Source organism: Salvelinus namaycush, chromosome 16 (genome assembly GCF_016432855.1).
Source record: "Salvelinus namaycush isolate Seneca chromosome 16, SaNama_1.0, whole genome shotgun sequence".
Lineage (NCBI taxonomy): Eukaryota > Metazoa > Chordata > Actinopteri > Salmoniformes > Salmonidae > Salvelinus > Salvelinus namaycush.
The window spans coordinates 15,622,373-15,642,733 of record NC_052322.1 but is presented as its reverse complement, the minus strand read 5'-3'; the positions used below and the strand labels follow the sequence as shown (position 1 = coordinate 15,642,733).

The window sequence follows — 20,361 nt, the reverse complement described above, 5'->3', positions numbered from 1 at the left end:
AAAGGGTTTGCTGTGTCTGTCAGCGTAGTGTCCAGAGCATGGAGGCGCTACCAGGAGACAGGCCAGTACATCAGGAGACGTGGAGGAGGCCGTAGGAGGGCAACAACCCAGCAGCAGGACCGCTACCTCCGCCTTTGTGCAAGGAGGAGCACTGCCAGAGCCCTGCAAAATGACCTCCAGCAGGCCACAAATGTGCACTACGCTACAGATGTTTACGTGAGAAGACCGATTTTCGGGATGTCTTATGGTCTGACAAACACAGCTCTAACTCTGCCACGTTTTACCACAGACATGTGACACTGGTGGATTCAGACGCATCCAATGCAAAAAAACAGATTTCTCTAGTTTAAACTGACAGATTTTGATGGTGATTTCTTTCTTATGTCATTTAGATTGACGCACTGCTGCATCAATCGACTCTAGGGGTTAACCTGTCTCCTCCCCTTTATCTAAACTGATTGAAGTGGATTTACCAAGTGATATCAATTACTTGGATTCACCTAGTCAGTCTATGTCCTAGAAAGAGCAGGTGTCCTTGATGTTTTGTGAAATCAGTGTATGTCATACTGCATTATACAGCATATTACTGCATGCACATTGAAATGCATAGGCTACCATTAGCTGTATGTGTAATGTCTTCCACAAAAGCATGGTATTTCTGCAGCAAGTAGCATACACAAGCTATATTCTTGATGTGAGGCCCCAAAATAATCCAGTGAAATCTTACCGATATGCAGTGGTAATGCAGAAAGCAAGGTATGGTGGTTTAGTTTTGCAGGAAAGCAAAACATCTAGCCATGCCTAGCTTTATAACCAAGACCCAAATATGCTGCTCCTTTTGTAAATTCTTTTGTAAAGTATTGCCTTTTGCGTTATGTTAGCCTTTTGGATTATGAACGGGCCTTTTTCTTCACTAAACATGTCTGTCTTCGTTTGTCAACATCACATTTACCAACATCCTCACCTCCCACACAGCCATGGATGGCAGCCAGCAAAACTAAAACGTATCATCATAGCTCCTCTGGTTTTCCAATATAAACCTTCTGTTGATCAGACATGTAGCTATGTAACAAAACAGAGCACCAAATCAATCAAAATAATAATTTGTTTGATTTTAATCCCAGTCACACTCAGTACTCGCTCAGGAATTTGCCTCCCTAATCTCAATAAAACAGCTAGGTGTATTATGTTGTAATGAGTTTCTGGCTGCACAATGTGTTACTGTACTGTAATGATCCCTTGGGCCACCACACAAGTATTGACATCAGATTTGATTCAATTTCATTTGGCGAGGGTTGGAAGCGAAGGAAAGATTCTTTGTTTGGATTCCCATTAGCAGACTCCTTGGCGACCGCAAGTCTTCCTGGAGTTTGAAATATATATCAACAGAGAAACTGAGAAGAGGCCCTGGGTTTGGAAATGTTGAAGTCTGAAGATTAGAGTGAAACCTTTTCAAAACAACATCCATCCAAGAGAGGAAAAGCGAGTACAAGACAGTAAGAAAGAAAGGCAGAGGAGAAGGGAAAGGGAGAGAACTGATGGGCTGCTATGTGCTCTCTGACCGTTGGATCTACTGACTGGGAGTACCCTCATGAGTGACGGACTTGACTGGCCTGAACGAAGTGCAATGGAACAATTATAGTATCCTTCGGGGCATCCATAGATTACATATTCACTTTCAGTGTAGTTACTCATTCACTGTGAGTGAGGCTCAGACAGGATAGCTGTATGGTGGAGAAGAAGCAAAAAGATGGATTTTAGAGGTAAGGATTTACTTTGCTGTTCTGTATTTGTAAATGATAGTTTCCATTGACAAGGCCAAATAATATTCATCCAAATACTTGAATGACTGATAATACTTGAATGACTGCTGGTAAGTCCCATTGACCATGTAGTTTGGGTAATGTAATATTTTAGCAAGATCTTTTTTGTGATATCCAATCGGTAGTTACAGTCTTGTCCCATCACTGCAACTCCTGTACGGAGCAATGCGTCATCCGAAACACAACCCTGCCAAGCCGCATTGCTTCTTGACACTGCTTGCTGAACCCGGAAGCCACACCAATGTGTTGGAGGAAGGACACACCGTACAACTGGCGACACAAGTCAGCGTGCATGTGCCCGGCCGGCCAAACCCTCCCCTAATCCTGACGACGCTGGGCCAATTGTGCGCCGCCTCATGGGTCTACCCGGTTCGCGGCAGGCTGCGACACAGCCTAGGATTGAACCCGGGTCTGTAGTGACACCTTAGACCGATGCGCCACTCGGGAGGCGACATCAAAGTTCTTTGTACATTACATTTTGAAATGTATTAGAGCCAATCATTTGTTTAAAATGTCAATCATTTTACTAACTTACCAAAATGTTGCTTGTATCTCATCCTGCACATCTCTCTCTAAACCAGGTGGTTTGTGTTGAAACTTAATCATAGTGTCCTGTACAGTAATACTGTGCGTCATTAGATATAGTTTGGGATAAGGACACATCCTGCAGCATAAAGAGGTCGTGTTCCTATCTGCTGCTGAATGACTGGTAAGGAATATGGTGGGCTGTACTTTACACAATACTTACTGAGGATTACAAAACTCTTCTTGGCAGAACAACTGTGTCACATCAAATTACAGTACATTTCATCTTTGATCTGAGGCTGGGCTGGTCTTGGTTTTTTGGGGGCCCTAAGCAAAATTTGGTTTGGGGGCCACCCACCTCACGGGTAAAACATTTTAATGGTCCCCCTCTTGAGGGCAGAGAGAAAAAATTGAAGTTTTCAAGTTAATTTCCTGCAATTCTACACATTTGGCATGGGGCATAGAGAAAGAATTTAAGTTTTAAAGCACATTTTCTGCAATTCTACACATTTTGCCATGGGGCGGAGAAAAATGTTGCAGGTTTCTAACTAATTTCATGCAATTCTACTCATTGTGCCATGCAACAGGCAGAAACTGTTTCAGTTTAAAACAAATTTTCTGCAATTCTAAAACATTTTCCATGGGGTGGAGAGAATTTAGCAGTTTTTAGAACATATTTCATGCAATTCTACTCATTTCTTCCTTGAGGCGGGGAGAAAAATATGCAGTTTTAAATCCAATTTCCTGCAATTCTACACATTTTGCCATGACTTATACCTTATACCATTCATAGATATCTGAGTGAGAGTGACTAACAAAATCAATGGGGGCACCCTGAAGGTCAGGGCCCCTGGGAACATGCCCTGCGTGCCTGATCAGTAATTCTGCCAAGAATACTACAAGGTGTATTTAGCTAGCTAGACTAACTTACCAATGTAAAAAATGTGAGCTGACATGGGCAAGACATGGGCTAACGCGCTACCAAATTTCAAAATTGCACCTGTGTATTCTACTACTCTAACTCTCAACAGTAAGTTGAGACTCCGACTGAATTCCTAATATGCATATATCTTTTTATTTAAAAAACAGTTTGTCGCTTATGCGGGCGTGCCCCAAGGGTCAATACTGGGGCCCCTCCTGTTCAGCCTGTACATTAATGATCTGCCTTCTGTCTGTACTGGGTCTGAAGTTCAAATGTATGCAGATGATACAGTGATATATGTGCATGGAAAGAGCAAACAACAAGCTGCACAAGAACTCACTACTGTAATGGTCCAGGTTACAAAGTGGCTCAGTGACTCGTGTTTGCATCTCAATGTGAAAATAACTGTTTGCATGTTCTTCACAAAGAGGGCAACAGATGCTACTGAGCCAGATGCCTATGTGTCAGGGTGGTATCTGATTTTAAGTACCTTGGCATCATACTTGATTCCAACCTCTCTTTTAAAAAGCATGTGAAAAAGGTAATTCAGATAACCAAATTCAACCTAGCTAATTTCCGATTTATACGAAATAGTTTGACTACAGAGTACAAAACTGTACTTAAAATCTATGATACTCCCCCACTTAACATACTGCTTGACTAGTTGGGCCCAAGCTTGCTGTACATTAAAACCTATTCAGTCTGTCTACAAACAGGCTCTCAAAGTGCTTGATAGGAAGCCCAATAGCCATCATCACTGTTACATCCTCAGAAAGCATGAGCTCCTGAGTTGGGAAAATCTTGTGCAATACACTGACGCATGTCTTGTATTCAAGATCCTAAATGGCCTGGCTCCCCCTCCACTCAGTATTTTTGTTAAACAGAAAACCCAAACATATGGCAGCAGATCCACAAGGTCTGCCATGAGAGGAGACTGTATAGTTCCCTTAAGGAAAAGCACCTTTAGTAAATCTGCTTTCTCTGTGAGAGCTTCCCATGTCTGGAATACACTGCCATCAGACACACATAACTGCACCACATATCACACTTTCACAAAATGCATGAAGACATGGCTAAAGGTCAATCAGATTTGTGAACATAATCCCTAGCTGTGTATTGCCGCTTTCCATGTTGTCTGTCTGTAGCTTGGTGGTGTGGAAAGGTGTGGAAACACTGTTGCTTTTATGAATTTTGTCTTGCTGCTTTTTTGTTCTATGTTGCTCTGTCTGTATGCTACGTCTTGCTTGTCCTATGTTGCTCTGCTTGTGCTCACTGCTCAATGATTGTCTATATTGTAATTGTTTTTAATAACCTGCCCAGGGACTGCTGTTGAAAATTAGCCGGCTGGCTAAAACCGGCACACTTACTGAAACGTTGATTAATGTGCACTGTCCCTGTAAAAATAAAATAAACTCAAATGCCAGAGCCCTGATCTAAGGACTCACTGACCCGTGTAAGCAAAATGTGAAAAATAACTATGGTGTGTAAAGTACATTCTTAGTTTATGGATGTCAATTTACCAGTTCTGTACTCATTTTTACTGTTGTGTCCCAGTTAAGTGTATTTCAGGGTCTTTACAATGTACAGTATTTTAGTGTATTTACAGTGTATGTCAGTCTATTTATCCCGCTCTGTCTCTCCACAGTGATGTGGTCCTGTGTGGCCTTAGTGCCTGTCCTTCTGCTCCTGTCCTCCCTGCAGCCCAGTGAGGCTGGGAGGGTCCTGGTCTACCCTGTCGACGGCAGCCACTGGCTCAACATGAGGATACTGGTGGAGGCTCTTCACACCCAGGGTCACCAGGTCATTAAGCATGAGACAATCTCATGATATGAGAACAAAACAATATGTACAATGTACAACTTTAAAAAAAAATGTGCTGCAATACTATTTATCACATAACTGCCTGTAAAAAATACAGTTGAATTAACATTCCTATTAGGATTTATGATTTGCCATCGTTGAGAAACCTTTTGAAATGTTGTTAAAATAAAAATACAAATGCAGAGGAATGTACCGAACCAAGAGCTGAGTGTACTGTCTTTCCCTTACAGGTGACCGTTCTGCGCTCCTCCACCAGCTGGTACGTGGCTGAACACTCCCCCCACTACACCTCCATTACTGTGCCCCAGGCTCAGCCCCAGAACATTGAGAGTCAGGAGTTCATGGCCCACTTCCTGAAGAGGTCGCTGGAGATCCAGCGTGGCAAGGGCTCACCCTGGGCCTTCCTGCAGTTCTGTGGGAACCTCTTCAGGTACAAATATACGCCAAAGGCAGGACTAACAGAGCCAAAACCACATTCCTTCCCAAAACAATGAAATTGAGGCCAATTTGCATTTTTGCACGAGCTAGTTCATTGTTTAATGCTGATACATGCCTGATGTTTAAATTGAGTTTTTGTCTGTTTACTTTGATTGATCTAATCTGTTCAGCATGCTGAGGCAGAACCAGGAGATGGTGGCCGAGCTGGTCGTCACCATGTTTGAGAACCAGACTCTGATGAGAGATCTGAAGGAGGCTGAGTATGACCTGGTCCTGACTGACCCAGTGTTCCCTGCCGGGGTCCTGGTGGCCCACTACCTCCAGCTCCCCCTGGTTCTCAATGTGCGCTGGGTCCTCAGCGGGGAGGGACACTTTGCCATCGCTCCCTCGCCATTATCCTACGTCCCTCAAGTATTCTCCCGCAACTCTGACCAGATGAACTTTGCACAGAGGCTGAATAACATATTCTACCACTGTCTCAGCTACTACATGTATCGTTACGTCTCCAACCCGCCTTACCAGGCCGTGTGCGACCGCTACTTTGCCCCTGATGAGGTGGACGTCATATCCCTTATCCAGGGAGCTGATCTGTGGCTGATGAGGGTGGACTTCGTCTTTGAGTTCCCTAGACCCACCATGCCAAACGTAGTCTACACGGGCGGGTTCCAGTGCAAACCCTCCAAGCCTTTACCTGCAGCTTTAGAGGACTTTGTCCAGAGTTCTGGAGAACACGGGGTGGTGGTGATGTCACTGGGGACTCTGTTGGGTGGACTGGGTCCAGAGATAACAGAGGTCATAGCCTCAGCCTTCGCCCGGCTGCCCCAGAAGGTGATGTGGAGACACCTGGGAGAGAGGCCTTTGTCTCTAGGCAACAACACCCTGCTAGTGAAATGGCTGCCTCAGAACGACCTCCTGGGTCACCCCAAAACCAAAGTGTTCGTCACACACGGGGGCACCAACGGGATCTACGAGGCCATCTATCACGGAGTCCCAGTGTTGGGTATCCCTCTCATCTTTGACCAGTTTGACAACATGGTGCGCATGAAGGCCAGAGGAGTGGCAGAGGTTATGGAGGTTACAACGTTAGAGGTGGAATCCTTAACACAGACTCTGATGGACATTCTGGATGAAGAGAAGCCCTACAGAGAGAATATGAGAAGACTATCACGGTTGCACCACGACCGGCCTATAGAACCTTTGGACAGCGCCATCTTCTGGCTGGAGTTTGTTATGCGACACAAGGGGGCAGCTCACCTACGTACAGAGTCCTATAAGATGCCATGGTATGTCTATCATAATGTGGATGTTCTAGCACTGCTGCTGGGCTCTGCTCTGCTTGTTCTGGTGTTGTTTGTGGTTTCCTGTATGTGCTTGGTAAGAGGATTACGAAAGAGGAGAAAGTCCAAGTTGGAGTGATTATGTTACTTACTTAGTTATTACACTGCTAACAATCCAACCATACAGTAGATAGATGTGGGGAAAGCAATTGCAAAACACCTGAAGGTTGTTATAATGGGATTTCCAAAGTGTGTCTGTCTCTGGTATTTTATGTAGAGAACCTTCCTAATATGTCAAGGATATAGGTTGAATCAAGGTTTTATTGGGTTATTACGATGCAATCCTGCATTTGCTGTGTATTTTCACTCATGTTATCAATTTTATAATATACAGTGTAAATTGTGAAATGTTTTAATGAAATGAGAATAAACTCAAATGATGTGGAATAAACAGCGAAAGTCTTCTTGATAACTTTGCATTTTGACTTTAGAATACTTCACAAGCAACTTTTTAAAACCTTATGTTCAGGTATGCAGCAGATCACCACACAGGAAATCCTTAAGTAGTGATAACTTTACATTTTGAAAGCAGATTTACACCTTTCGTGAAAACAACGTTTCCTGTTCTTCTGCAAATGCATTCACAGCACTTTGTGTTTTCACATGGCTCTTATCGTATCCTTAATACAAAGCGCCATAAACCAATACAGCCTACTGTATGCTTAGTTGCAACTGTCTGACAATATTATACATTTACAACATCTTTACATCTATCAGTTGAATATACTGTATATTTACATCTCTTAGATACAATGAATAACCAGGAATGTACATTCATGCAGATGACCATGCAAGGAATACAATGTACTTTCCATATCCGCATATTTATAGTACAGCTCAGTAAACACACAAGAGACCTATAGAAATCTGGGAACTGTACTTTGAACTTCTCTATTCAAACAATAATATGCACAGTAATAAACACATTAGAAATTGCTGAGAGAAAAGCAGAATGACTCAAGAAAGCAAACAAAGCTACACTGCTATTTCAATGTGAGTTCATAATGGTGGGGTTTGTGTCTGGATGCGATGGTTGAATAGCCGAGGCACAGACCGACGAGCTCGTTCCCAAAGCCTGGTGATATGTACGAGCAGGTTTTCATTGCTGTGGATGTAAACCAATGGGTTGATGGCACTGTTTAGACACACGAGTGCTCGGCTGACTTGGTGAGCAATGTAGATGCCAGCAAACCAATCCTCACACGTGCCTTTGCTTTTCAAAATCCTAGTCTTCAGGTTTAGATTTCTGAATATGTGATACGGTATGTAGCAGACTGAGAAGAGTAAAGTCACAATGAACACCAGTTTTAGGCATCTCTGCTTCATCACTTGGTCAATGTTGGGGTTGTTTAAGAGGACCACAGCCACATGTCCATAGCAACCCAATATGATGAGCAGAGGGATGAAAAATCCAGATACTGTCCACGCAATACTGTAGTCCAGGTATTCCTTGGTAGAGAAGTTGGAGGTGGTGTCAACGCATTTGACTTTCCCTGAAGAAGAGTTGAGTAATGTTTTGTCAAAGAACATATCAGGAATACTCTCAATGCAGACTAAACCCCAAATTACAGCTGTGATGACCACAGAGTGGCCCCTTGTTATCCTGCCCATCACTCTCAGTGGGTGGACAATGCTCAGGTACCTGTATACACTAATACACGTGAGGAAACCAATACTGCCATACAAGTTCAAATTGAAGCAGAATCTTGTAATCTTGCAGAAGACTTGTCCAAAGGCCCAGTGACTGCCTGCTGAGTAGTACGTAAACAGAAATGGAAGAGTGAGCAAATACAGAATATCTGCAACTCCAAGGTTCAGAACAAAAATGTTGATATTTCCGAATTTCTTCCAGTTCGCAAACAAGGATTTTAGTCCCCAGCAGTTAGCAACAAGACCGACAATAAACACTGACATATACACTGTAGGTAAAAACGTGTGAGTGAAGTCCATGTTAATGTGTCCACAGGAAAAGTTTGTCTTCATTTTCTTTCCTCAAAAAATATTTGATTATGAACAGGTCTGTCTTGCCAAAGATATTGTAGCTGGATGAGAATAACCTGTATAAATAAAGGTCAAGTTGAATGAAGTCAGTTCTTCTCAGTGCTCCACATCATTGTTTTCTATTTAAACTTGTTTGACATTGCCTTGTGGTCTATGGTTTCTCGGTCGGCATGCAGAAGAGCAGACACACCCAGCTACAAACAGGAAACCCATGTACGTCCACACACACACACACACACACACACACACACACACACACACACACACACACACACACACACACACACAAACACAATGATAAGACAGCCTATAGGAAGGAGGTCAGAGACAACAAGCTCTCCCTCAACGTCAGCAAGACACAGGAGCTGATAGTGGACTGCAGGAAATGGAGGGCAGAGCACGCTCCCATTCACAGGGCTGTAGCGGAGCGGGTCGAGAGCTTCAAGTTCCTCGGTGTCCACATCACTAAGGATCTATCATGGTCCACACACACCAACACAGTTGTGAAGAGGGCACGACAACGCCTCTTCCCCCTCAGGAGGCTGAAAAGATTTGGAATGGGTCCTCAGATCCTCATAAAGATCTACAGCTGCACCATCGAGAGCATCTTGACTGGCTGCTTTACCGCTTGGTATGGAAACTGCTTGGCATCTGACCGCAAGGCGCTACAGAGGGTAGTGCATACAACCCAGTACATCACTGGGGCCGAGCTCCCTGCCATCCAGGACCTCTATACCATGCAGTGTTAGAGGAAGGCAATACAAAGTGTCAAAGACTACAGCCACCAAAGTCATAGACTGCTTTTTTAAAACTCATATCTCATTGTAACTATATTTGCACTGATACTGTGAGTCCAATGGAAGTCATTAGATACTGCAAATATGAAGATACTGTACATGGCTTTCTGACTTTGGGAAGCTACATTGTATATTGTCGATGTTGAAAGCTATCAAATATCAGCACCCAAATCACTAATAAGTCATAAGGAGTTTTAAGGGAAAGTTACAGCACAAATTACAACAATCAAATCTCAATGTAGTAATATCATTAATGAATAATATGCAATATACAAAGGAGCTCAAGCTTTACATAAAAAGGCATTGTGAATGGAAAACAGTTTGGACAAAGTATAAAATCAGTGATACAATTGTACAATATTTCAAAAAAGCATTCGAATAGTTTATATTTACAGCAACATTGAAAATAAGTGCAATTTCATCTGACTAAGAACACAAAATACAGACATTTATAAACAAACAAACAAACTGATATAACAGATGGCATTTGCATGTCAAGATACAGTATCTATCAACTCAAAGGTTGGTGTCACTCTGCAAAATAAATTCACTCAAATGAAAGTAACAACACTTGAGTCTTATCCACTCAACTAAGTCAGGTCACGTGGTCAGGAGAAACTCTGGGGCCTAAAATGAGTCAAGAAAGACAACAAATGACTGTCATCTGGTCTTCTACATACAGCATAAGACTACAGTTGGTCAATTAGTCCAAAATAAATTTGTTGTGTTACAGTATTTAACTTCTATATGCTAGATAGAGGCTAGTATTTTTCTGCTCTCTTGCAAACTCCTTGTGGAATTGTCATGCCTAATGTTTGGCTTGACAATGACTCTGTTGTAGAGAGAAACCAGGCTAATATCTGGGGTCAGGGTAGCTAACTAAGGTTTCCTGACCTATTCTTTTCCTCATGAGGTCACCTTATGAGATGTGATAGAGTGGAATAGAGTGGAGGTCTTAGTGCAGACGGAGCTTGTCCATTCATATCAGGGCTTTCTTCCCCCGACTCAGTCACAGTTTATCACCTAGAAGATCTTTTCACTTCCCCCATCTATCCTATGAAGTGGGCTACACCTGCTGGATCAAGCCATGATAGACAGAAGCTCTGTTCAAATATTCATACTGGTATACCACTTAGAAGGAGTGCACTTGTATGGACATTGGAACACAGCAAAAGTGTTGCTCCCAGGTCCTGTCTGGACAGGTCTCAGTATGAGCGTGTCAGTACATGGAGAGGGGTAGGATAGGGCTCTAGATCTCGACAACAACTTAGTAAAGTGGAGCCATTCAGAAAAGATTGAGGTGGAGAGCCATGGTGGACGCCCTAGGTTCTCAAGGAGGCATAGGACCCAGAGGATTGACTCGAACGTCAAGTCTAGCCCCACACGGCAGGGCTCCGGTGAGAGCGTGCGGAGCCTGAATAGGGTGCAGCTGCATAGGGTCCTGAAGCTGAGTAGGGGCAGTTGTAGTGACAGACACAGGACTGGATCATCATGACTGCCCGGTGAAGGAGCCTGCCGGTAGGGCACCGAAAGGCCACCGAGGCCGTGCTGATCCGGTAGGGGGTACAGCAGCGGGCATCGGTGCACTGACCGCAGTACCGGGGCCGGTAGACCCGTGTGCTGTAGCAGCCCTGGTGCACCAGTCTCACTGGCACCACTGACCTGTAGCTGGGCTCACAATGCCGGGCCCACTGGGAAAACAGATCAACGTTAGGCTGCTAGATGAGCTCATGGTTGCTGAGAATAGAGGTTCATGTATTATTAGACTAGGAATGAATTCAAATGCACTTATTGAAGAAAATACATTAACCATAATACATCTACTGTATACATTCTTATATCTGTGAGAGGTATTTTTTCCACCACAAGCATTTTCCAGTATGACCATTTCACAGACTGAGCAATGGGCACTTTACACCAATATAGTAGTCTAGGTGACCGGAACACACATTTTAACACATACATGAGGCTTACGTATGGCTCCTGTTAACATAACCTATTAACCCCAAATACACTTGAGGATGGGGTAGACGTGGAGTTAGGGTACGGGGGTAGAGACGTAGGGCAGAGAGTCTGGGAAGATATTAGCTCACCATGGGGTTCCTGTGTGGCTGGAGTGCCTGACAGGGCCGGACCTTACAAAGACGGCTCTGCATCTCGAGCCGACAGGCTGGGTTCTTGTTGGAGACCCGCGTGGAGACCCCAGCGCCACAGGTTTGGGAACATGCGCTCCACTCTGTACTCTGGTCTATACAGTTAGAGGGACCCGACAGGCCTGGCCACAAACTGGAGGCTGGTGAGAGGAAGCCAGGATAAAAATGAGACCGAGTGGTGAATTTCCTGAAGAAAACTTGAGTGCTTGCTTCAGCTGTCTAAAATAAGAATAATAAGTATGGGGAATAACAGTAGTGTGCTTCGAGCAAACACACTAATGGGACAATGAGGAATGAGTGACTTGTCACGAGATCCAGCTGTTAACAACTCAGTCAGAGCCAAACTAACTCATCCGACATGACTTCCCTGGTTAATAGATTTTTATCAGAGTGTCTCAGATGTCATAATGTCTCTTAATGACTCAATTGGCCTAAACTTGTACGGGAACTTTTCGTAGCACAGAAAAGCAGTGCTATCTGGATGGAGATCAATCCCTAAGATAGCATCTCCGGTCGGATCTAAGTCATAATAATCAGCAGTTTCTTTGGCATTGTTTCTGTAACACAGCACAAAAAAAAAAATCTAGGCTTTGAATTCAAGAACACTTAGAACAAAATGTTCCATTGCTATTGACATAGCTTGACTGTGTGACAGTGTCAGACATTTCAGATGTTCTTTTTTCCTTAGCGGTTTTATTTTCCTAACCCGTTTTTGGGACTATTTCAGACTCCTTGGGCTTATTGTGTTTAATTGTTGCGTCGCCTAGCCATGGGTCTTGTTATGAAACTAGGCATTGGTCCCAAAATGGCACCATATTCCCTATATAATTCACTACTTGGTTACAAGTAGTGCACTACATATGGAATAGGGGGCCATCTGGGACGCAGCTTTGGAAACAGGGTCGGTGTTGGAACAGGGCTTGTTATTTTGACAATAATGTGCATTTTCATCTGGCCAGACTTTTCCAATGAAATGCGGGGGTTATATTTGGCCATTGTGCATTTTCATTTGGCTAGACTCACCACAATAAAATGCAAAAGATCCCTCAATAAAAGACCTCAGACTATGAGCGTCAGTGGCAGAGCTCATATAAACGTGGGAAGCTAAATATTGCCCTACAGCTTGATCGACAGAACAACATTTGTCATCCTTATATTCAATTGTGTGTAAAAGTGCTATGTATAGTTAGCTAACATCTAAGCTGGACAAACACCATATTCTTCATGAATGTCAAGCTAACACCAAAAATAATGGTTTAGGATCCACAGGGAAGCATTTTATTGGTTCCCTCTCAAGATGGTCCAATCGAAATACATAGCAGGAACCTGTGTCAAAACAGAGGATGACTAGCCTGGTCCCAGATCTGCATATAGTAGCTAATACCAACCACCATAAGGAGTTAGCTATACAGCACAAACATATCTGGAACCAGGCTAGAATATGACTGTTAAACTAGACTGGTGTCTCAGTTACCTGTGATGGCATCCTGAACGACTGTGTTGTCCATGTTCTCACAGACCCACTCCTTGCAGCACTTCCCAGGCAGCTGTACCTGTTGGGGGTGTGGGCAGTCTGGGTTGGGAAGATGGACGTCCTCAGGGCACAGGGGCACGCAAGTCACCCCTCCCCCCAGGCAGCGGCACTGGGTGGCACAGGAGGGCTGGAACACCTGGCCATCCTGGTAGGAGACCCCGTTCAGCTCACAGCCCAACTCCTCCTGACCTGGAAGGTGGAAACAGAACAGACCTGGTTTCAAATACTATTTGCCTGCCTGGAGTGCCAGATGGTTAGGGTTTGCATTTTGGGACTATTGGATTACTTCATCAAACCATGCAAACTCAATCAAGCACAGATATTTTAAATGATTTAAAATAGTATTTGAACCCAGGTCTGGGAACAGGACAGAGAGACCCTCTTAGAGGCTCTTTACCCTGGACTGGCAGCCCCACCCTAACCTTAACTCTAACCCATACACATACCCTGCACCATGGACCCTGCTCTGTTCTGGACTCTGGAAAAAAATACAATTACTCACAGAAAGAGAGAGAAAGAGAGAGAGAGAGAGAGAGAGAGCTTGTGTAAGAGTGAGGTAAGTACACAAGAGGATCATGTCTACTACCAAGCCTCTAAGGTTGTTATGTGATGTTATGGGAAACCAGGCTTTCCCAAATGGAACCCTTTCCCCTATTTAGTGCACTACTTCTGGTCAAAAGTAGTACACTATGCAGGGAATAGGGTGCCATTTGGGATGCCACACCAGTCCTGAGGAGACTGAGGAGTCTGTTTTCCAATCCGTGTGTGTTGTCTCGGCAATGTATCATTCTCGATGGGCAGTCAGAGGAAATGTGTCAACACCACCACTGAAAATAGAGGTTCAGATGTTTTGGAGTACAGTCAAACTAGAGCCCCTGCGCTCTGCGGCTGGCTGGATCAGTATATGCCCTAAACAGATTGTCTGTTTGTCCCTCTCATACAAACAGTCAGACATAGACTTCAGCTCCATGTGCCATCCCTTTCTGTGTTTTTGTCTGCTAGCCTGGTTGTTTAGAAAAGGGTGACACTGTGCAGAGCCTGTGGTCCAGTGGCAACACTTCCGGCACAAGCACATGTGTTATGACCCTGGAGACCAGGCAGGATTCAATCCCTGTGTCCACCCTTCCCACTGTTTATCCTTCTCATCTAACCCCCCCTTCCGTTTACATTACTGTCAGTAATAAAGCCTAAAAAAACAGGAGGAAAAGGCTGGCACTCACTGACACACTCTCCAGGGTCGCCGGGGAAGCTGGCGCTGTAGTCACACTGTAGTCCTCTCTGGCTGTCACACACATACAGGTCGCTGCAGGCCTCGCCCTGCTGCCGGGCACACACCTGGCAGCACTGGCAGCCGTCCAGGACCAGAGGGACTCCTGCTGGGCACTGGGGCACGGGGTTGGGGCACTGGCATGGTCCTGGGCACAGCTGACACCACACCTAGAGTAACACAGGGGGCAGAGGTTAGAGGTTAAATCAGGCTGAGGTTAGAGCAAGAGGAGTAGGAGGTCAATTGGTTGTTGTTGTTGTTGTTGTCGTCATTGTCATCATAGTCTTCATCATTACGACCATTATCATCATCATCATCATAATCATCCTCATCACCATAGTTGAAAAATGCTGCCGTTATGTTCTGAAATAAAACAGCCTTTCCTTGACAAATTGTAAGCACATGAATATTTGGTAGAAGTACTTTGTTTGGGGAACACTATGTCCAACACTGTCTGGTCAAAATAGTCCTGTTTTCAATTACATGCAGTTAATGGAGCCAAGCCACAGCAGGCAGCCTTTGGACATACTGGCCTCAATTATTCACTGGTGGAGCAATGTCTACGGCAACTATGCAATGCAACATCAAACATTCCGAATATTCATCATTCATCAATATTTCTAAACATTTCTCATTAATATTCATGATGATCTGCATAAAGTGTAAAAAAAAAAGCCAACTTCTAAAATGACAAAACACAAAATAATAAAGTACTTAGCAGTGTACAATACTGTTACACCATGCCATGAATAGCTAGCTACTTGTACGTATATTACATATTGGCTATGCAGTAAGTTACAAATATGGTAAATTGACTATAGAGTAAGTTACAAATAAAAACAACAGCAACAACATAAAAACAAAATCAGTTCTATCAAAACAATCTTCAACCACAGCCACCTGAAAGTTTCTGATAGATCCTTCCGTGGAATCAATGGAATCGATCAATGGAATGCAGTCTCGTTGATCTCCACAGACAGTTCACATCCTGAGCAACAGGTGTAAGCTACAGGTACAGTTCACCTCCAGGTACACACAAATAGAAGAGCAGAATAGTAGTTTGGCCTCACCTGCAGTGCACCCATACAGAGCAGCAAAGCCAAGGCTATCACATTGTCACTGAGTTGTCTTGAAATTTCCATTGGAACGTCTGTAGGTTGATTGAACTGCTCTGTTTGTCTGTCTGTCTAACCTCTTAAGTGTGATGGTAGTGGTGCCTGCTAGCTAGCAGTGCTGCTTGCTGTTTGCTGACTGCTCATTCCTCTGCATGGCTGACATTTATCGAGTCTCTGCTGTGATGTCACAGGCTGACCGCCGTGTAAACAGTCACTGGAGCGGGAGCAGAAATGCTTCACATTCCTACTCCCTGTTGCCCATTTCTACTTTCAGACCTTTTTCTCCTCCTATCTCCCTCCCATCTCTCTCCCCCTCTAGCTGTTATAGATTGAAACAGGTAGTTGTTCAGTATTTCCTCATTTCAAAACCTCATCAAATGCAACTGAATTCAATTACTTATTCTAAGTCAACCTGCAGTTGTAATAATGAGCCTCTTACAATTCCAACCTCGTCGTCCTCTGGTTGCCATTGTGCTGCAGCAGCATGTCTGATGTGAGGCTGAACTTGAGTCGCTGTGACCTGTCCCATTGTGAAAGAGAGGAACTCAAACAGAAACACTAGAGTAAAGTAAAGTGAAAGTAAACACTGTCAGAGAGTTCCATCCTCAGAGACCATGAGGACACAAAATGTGCCCAGCAACCACAGCAAAGAAGCAGAAAACACTAACATCTAGCCTAAATTAGAGGCTGTTATTATGAAGGTCACAGATAAAACATAGCAGCATGACTGGAGAGAATACTTGGGCCGGGTGAAAATTTGTTCTGTAAAAGTCTAGATTATTCGCTTCTTTTATCAATGAAATAGGCCTACCATTACATACCATTAGTGTTGGGGAATAGTGAACTACATGTAGTTGAACTAGTAATTAAACTAAGTTTTCCAGTAGCTTGGTGGTATTTGAACTACATTCAAATATTGGTAATTTCAGTAGTTAATTGCTTTATTGCCATGTAGCAGTGTAGCTAATTACTGGAACTACACACTTCTTTTTTAGCATAAATTAAATACAATTTGTGTTTAATACACATTCTGTTAAAACTTCTTGTCAATACGGGGGCGCTGTTTTCACTTTGGAAAAAATCGTGCCCAAATGAAACAGCCTCGTACTCTTTTCTAGATCATACAATATGCATATTATTATTACTATTGGATAGAAAACACTCAGAAGTTTCTAAAACTGTTTGTATTATGTCTGTGAGTAAAACAGAACTCATTTTGCAGCAAACTTCCATGCAGGAAGTGAAAAATCTGAAAACGAGGCTCTGTTTCAGGGCCTGCCTATTCAATTGCCTTATATTTATCGATATGCATGCACTTCATACGCCTTCCACTAGATGTCAACAGGCAGTGGAAGGTGGAATGGGGTGTCTAGCTTGATCTGAGGCCGAACAAGAGCTTTTGGAGTGGCAGGTCAGGAATTTTCTTTGTCTACCAAGGCGAGACGCGGAACTCAACATTGGCTTCTGAAAAGCGTTACGTATACATGGCGAATATCTCCGGCTCTGATTTTATTTGATACATGTGATAATAACATCATAAAGTAGGTTTTTTCAACCGAGTTTTATCAGTTTATTCAACGTTTATTGGGACTTTTGGAATTTTCCGTTCTTTGCGCCAAGAGTTGATGGGCATGTTCGCGCCACATGGCTAGCTAAGGTTGCTAATTCGACAGAAGAAATGGACATTCTAAAACCAAACAACGATTTATTCTGGACCAAGGACTCCTTGTACAACATTCTGATGGAAGCTCAACAAAAGTAAGAAAACATTTATGATGTTATTTCGTATTTCTGTGTAAAATGTTGAGTCCTATTCTCCGCCGTTTTGGTGAGCGCTGTCTCGCAATAACGCAAGTTGTATGTTATGGTAAAGTTATTTTAAAAAATCTAACACAGCGGTTGCATTAAGAACCAGTGTATCTTTCATTTGCCATACAACAAGTATTTTTATGTAAAGTTTATGATGAGTTCTTTGGTCAGATTAGGTGAGTGTCCAAAATATCTCTGGAGATTCTGGTGAATCGATGCTACGTATTCACAATGTATAATCAGGATTTGTAGCTCTAAATATGCACATTTTCGAACAAAACATAATAGTATTGTATCACCAGATGACTGTCATCTGATGAATTTGTTCAAGGTTAGTGATTAATTTTATATCTTTTGCTGGTTTTTGCGAAAGCTACCTTTTGCGGTGAATAAATGCGTTTGTGTGTTTGGCTATTGTGGTAAGCTAATATAATTTTATATTGTGTTTTCGCTGTAAAACACTTAAAAAATCGGAAATATTGGCTGGATTCACAAGATGTTTATCTTTCATTTGCTGTACACCATGTATTTTTCATAAATGTTTTATGATGAGTATTTAGGTATTTCACGTTGCTCTATGTAATTATTCTGGCTGCTTTGGTGATATTTTTGATGGTAGCTGCAATGTAAAACTATGATTTATACCTCAAATATGCACATTTTCGAACAAAACATAAATGTATTGTATAACATGTTATAAGACTGTCATCTGATGAAGTTGTTTCTTGGTTAGTGACTAATTTTATCACTATTTGGTCGGTTTTGTGATAGCTACCTATGCGGTAGAAACATGGTGAAAATATGCAGTTGAGTCTTTGGCTATTGTGGTTAGCTAATAGAAATACATATTGTGTTTTCGCTGTAAAACATTTTAAAAATCGGAAATGATGGCTGGATTCACAAGCTGTTTATCTTTCATTTGCTGTATTGGACTTGTGATTTCATGAAAATTATATTATATGATATCCATGTCCCGTTAGGCTAGGCTATGCTAGTCAGCTTTTTTGATGAGGAGGATCCCGGATCCGGGAGAGAGAAGTGGTAGAGGTTTTAACATCTGATACCAGAGTGATCTGTTCTTGCAATTTTTTGTCTATGACATTTCAGATTTAGATATGATACTTTTTTACAAAGTAGCTTGGATGTAACTACTTTTTCAAAGTAACTTCAGTTAAATAAACTATATTTTTCTTAAGGGTAGCTTTAGTGAAGCTTCTTCCAGTGTGAAGTAATTGGTACTTTGGTCAACTATGATTTCAGAGTAGCTTCCACAACACTGTATACCATTGAAATATTTTTGGTAAAGAAATGGATCTGATAATACATTGAGGCTTGGGCATGAGTGTTCAGGATTAATTCCTTGGTCCATTCTCAATCATGAGAATTCATGATAACAGTTCACATGGAGAAAGAAGGGACTAGGGAATGAAAGGAAAGGAAAAGAGATGGTTTAAAAATAGAATGAGACAGATGAAAGTATGCATGTCCAATACAGGTGGGAGCCAGGTGGTTAGCCAGTTACAGCAGACCAGACGTGAACTGATCGCCAGTTTGCTCTAAACTTTGTTCTCCCCACATTTTTATTTACTTTTCATACTGTCCAAGAAATACAGGATTTGGAATGCCCCCAAGCTTATAGGCAAGGCAATAGCCCTGCTGTAACCCACAGCGCACATTGGACATTTGGAGGAGACCTTGCTTCAGAGGCAGAAAACAAAGGGCCTACAGTATTCAACTTGTGGCAATAGTGTCAGGGTTGGGGAGTAACTGATTACATGTAAAGTAGTCCAATTACTTAATCGTATTACATTACTGAGTTTAGGTAATCCAAAAGTTACGTTATTGATTCCAATTTTGGACAGGTAACTAGTAACTGTAACGGATTACATTCAGAAAGTAACCTACCCAACCCTGAATATTGTTTTGTTTTTCTAATAAAGTATGTATATTTCAAACAATGCTTGTTCAAACATACAGGTGTAGCAAAGATATTACAATGTTCAAGTTTACGTTTAAGTTGATTGGAAATGTCATTATTTGTCTTACTGTATGCGGTAATAAAAGGATTAATTCAAGTGATGACAAAAAATACTTGCTTAAAAAAAAAATACAATCAAAGGAGCAAAACAATGCCAACTTGAGCATCAAATTATCAATGATATACTTAAGTAAAATGTATATCTACAAATACCAAAGGATTGTGAAAGCCAAGTAAGCCCTACAATCCATCTATCTTTCCAAAACCCGCAGGGTTTGGTTGGAAAGCTAAAGGATAATAAAGTATTACTGTGACTGAGTCCCTCAGGGCTCAATACAATGACCCCATTCAGTTTAAGAGTGATATTGTTTTGCTATGTAATGGTATACAGGAGCCCCATTTGATTAAATGTTGATTCAATCACACATGGACTGTAGGGCAATGCCATGAAAATATTATGGCTCCTATAAATGTAGAAAAGAAAGCATTGATCAAAGTGTTGAGAAATATAAGTGAATCTAGCCTACTGTACCAAATCTGCCACTATGGAGCTAGAATGGCCAACATATTTTCAAGGAAAAGGTCCATCCAACGTTCAGTGAATTTCTAAAAACGGCATTGAATATTCAATAATGGTCCAACATAAAAACACAGTAACATATAAAGTAGACGAAAAAGAGAGTTGCGTAAGCCATAATTGCATCCATTTATTCCACCGTAAATCAAATTTTCTCACCTCTCATATTTCTCTCATCAGCTAACCAAGCGAGTTGAGGTCTGCCAGCTTTATGGTTAGTGGGTTTGGGTGGCACTCAGTTGGTGTGCTCTGAGGGATCTGAAT

At 42.4% G+C, this 20,361-nt stretch overlaps 3 protein-coding genes across 4 annotated transcripts; 1 reads left to right on the top strand and 2 right to left on the bottom strand.

Moving 5' to 3' along the window:
- The first annotated feature begins 1,645 nt into the window (after window positions 1–1,645).
- Window positions 1,646–7,207, top strand: LOC120061073 (UDP-glucuronosyltransferase 2A2-like). 2 transcript variants are annotated; one of them, XM_039010591.1, is made up of 5 exons: window positions 1,669–1,763; window positions 2,405–2,532; window positions 4,916–5,070; window positions 5,322–5,521; window positions 5,700–7,207. In XM_039010591.1, exons 2-5 carry the CDS (start codon window positions 2,526–2,528, stop codon window positions 6,943–6,945), a joined length of 1,608 nt encoding a protein of 535 aa, XP_038866519.1. In that variant the 5' UTR covers window positions 1,669–1,763; window positions 2,405–2,525; the 3' UTR covers window positions 6,946–7,207. The 2 variants fall into 2 exon arrangements, with proteins under 2 accessions (XP_038866518.1, XP_038866519.1); XM_039010590.1 differs by lacking the exon at window positions 2,405–2,532 and having other exon boundaries at window positions 1,646–1,763.
- A 20-nt stretch (window positions 7,208–7,227) lies between these two features.
- LOC120061075 (P2Y purinoceptor 1-like) lies at window positions 7,228–9,045 on the bottom strand. Its single transcript, XM_039010594.1, has one exon. It carries the CDS (start codon window positions 8,847–8,849, stop codon window positions 7,866–7,868), a length of 984 nt encoding a protein of 327 aa, XP_038866522.1. The 5' UTR covers window positions 8,850–9,045; the 3' UTR covers window positions 7,228–7,865.
- Window positions 9,046–9,830: 785 nt separating this feature from the next.
- LOC120061074 (CCN family member 5-like) lies at window positions 9,831–15,857 on the bottom strand. The gene is made up of 5 exons (XM_039010592.1): window positions 15,689–15,857; window positions 14,572–14,788; window positions 13,292–13,540; window positions 11,758–11,957; window positions 9,831–11,355 (listed from the first exon to the last, which is right to left on the bottom strand). Exons 1-5 carry the CDS (start codon window positions 15,758–15,760, stop codon window positions 11,038–11,040), a joined length of 1,056 nt encoding a protein of 351 aa, XP_038866520.1. The 5' UTR covers window positions 15,761–15,857; the 3' UTR covers window positions 9,831–11,037.
- Window positions 15,858–20,361: the final 4,504 nt, after the last annotated feature.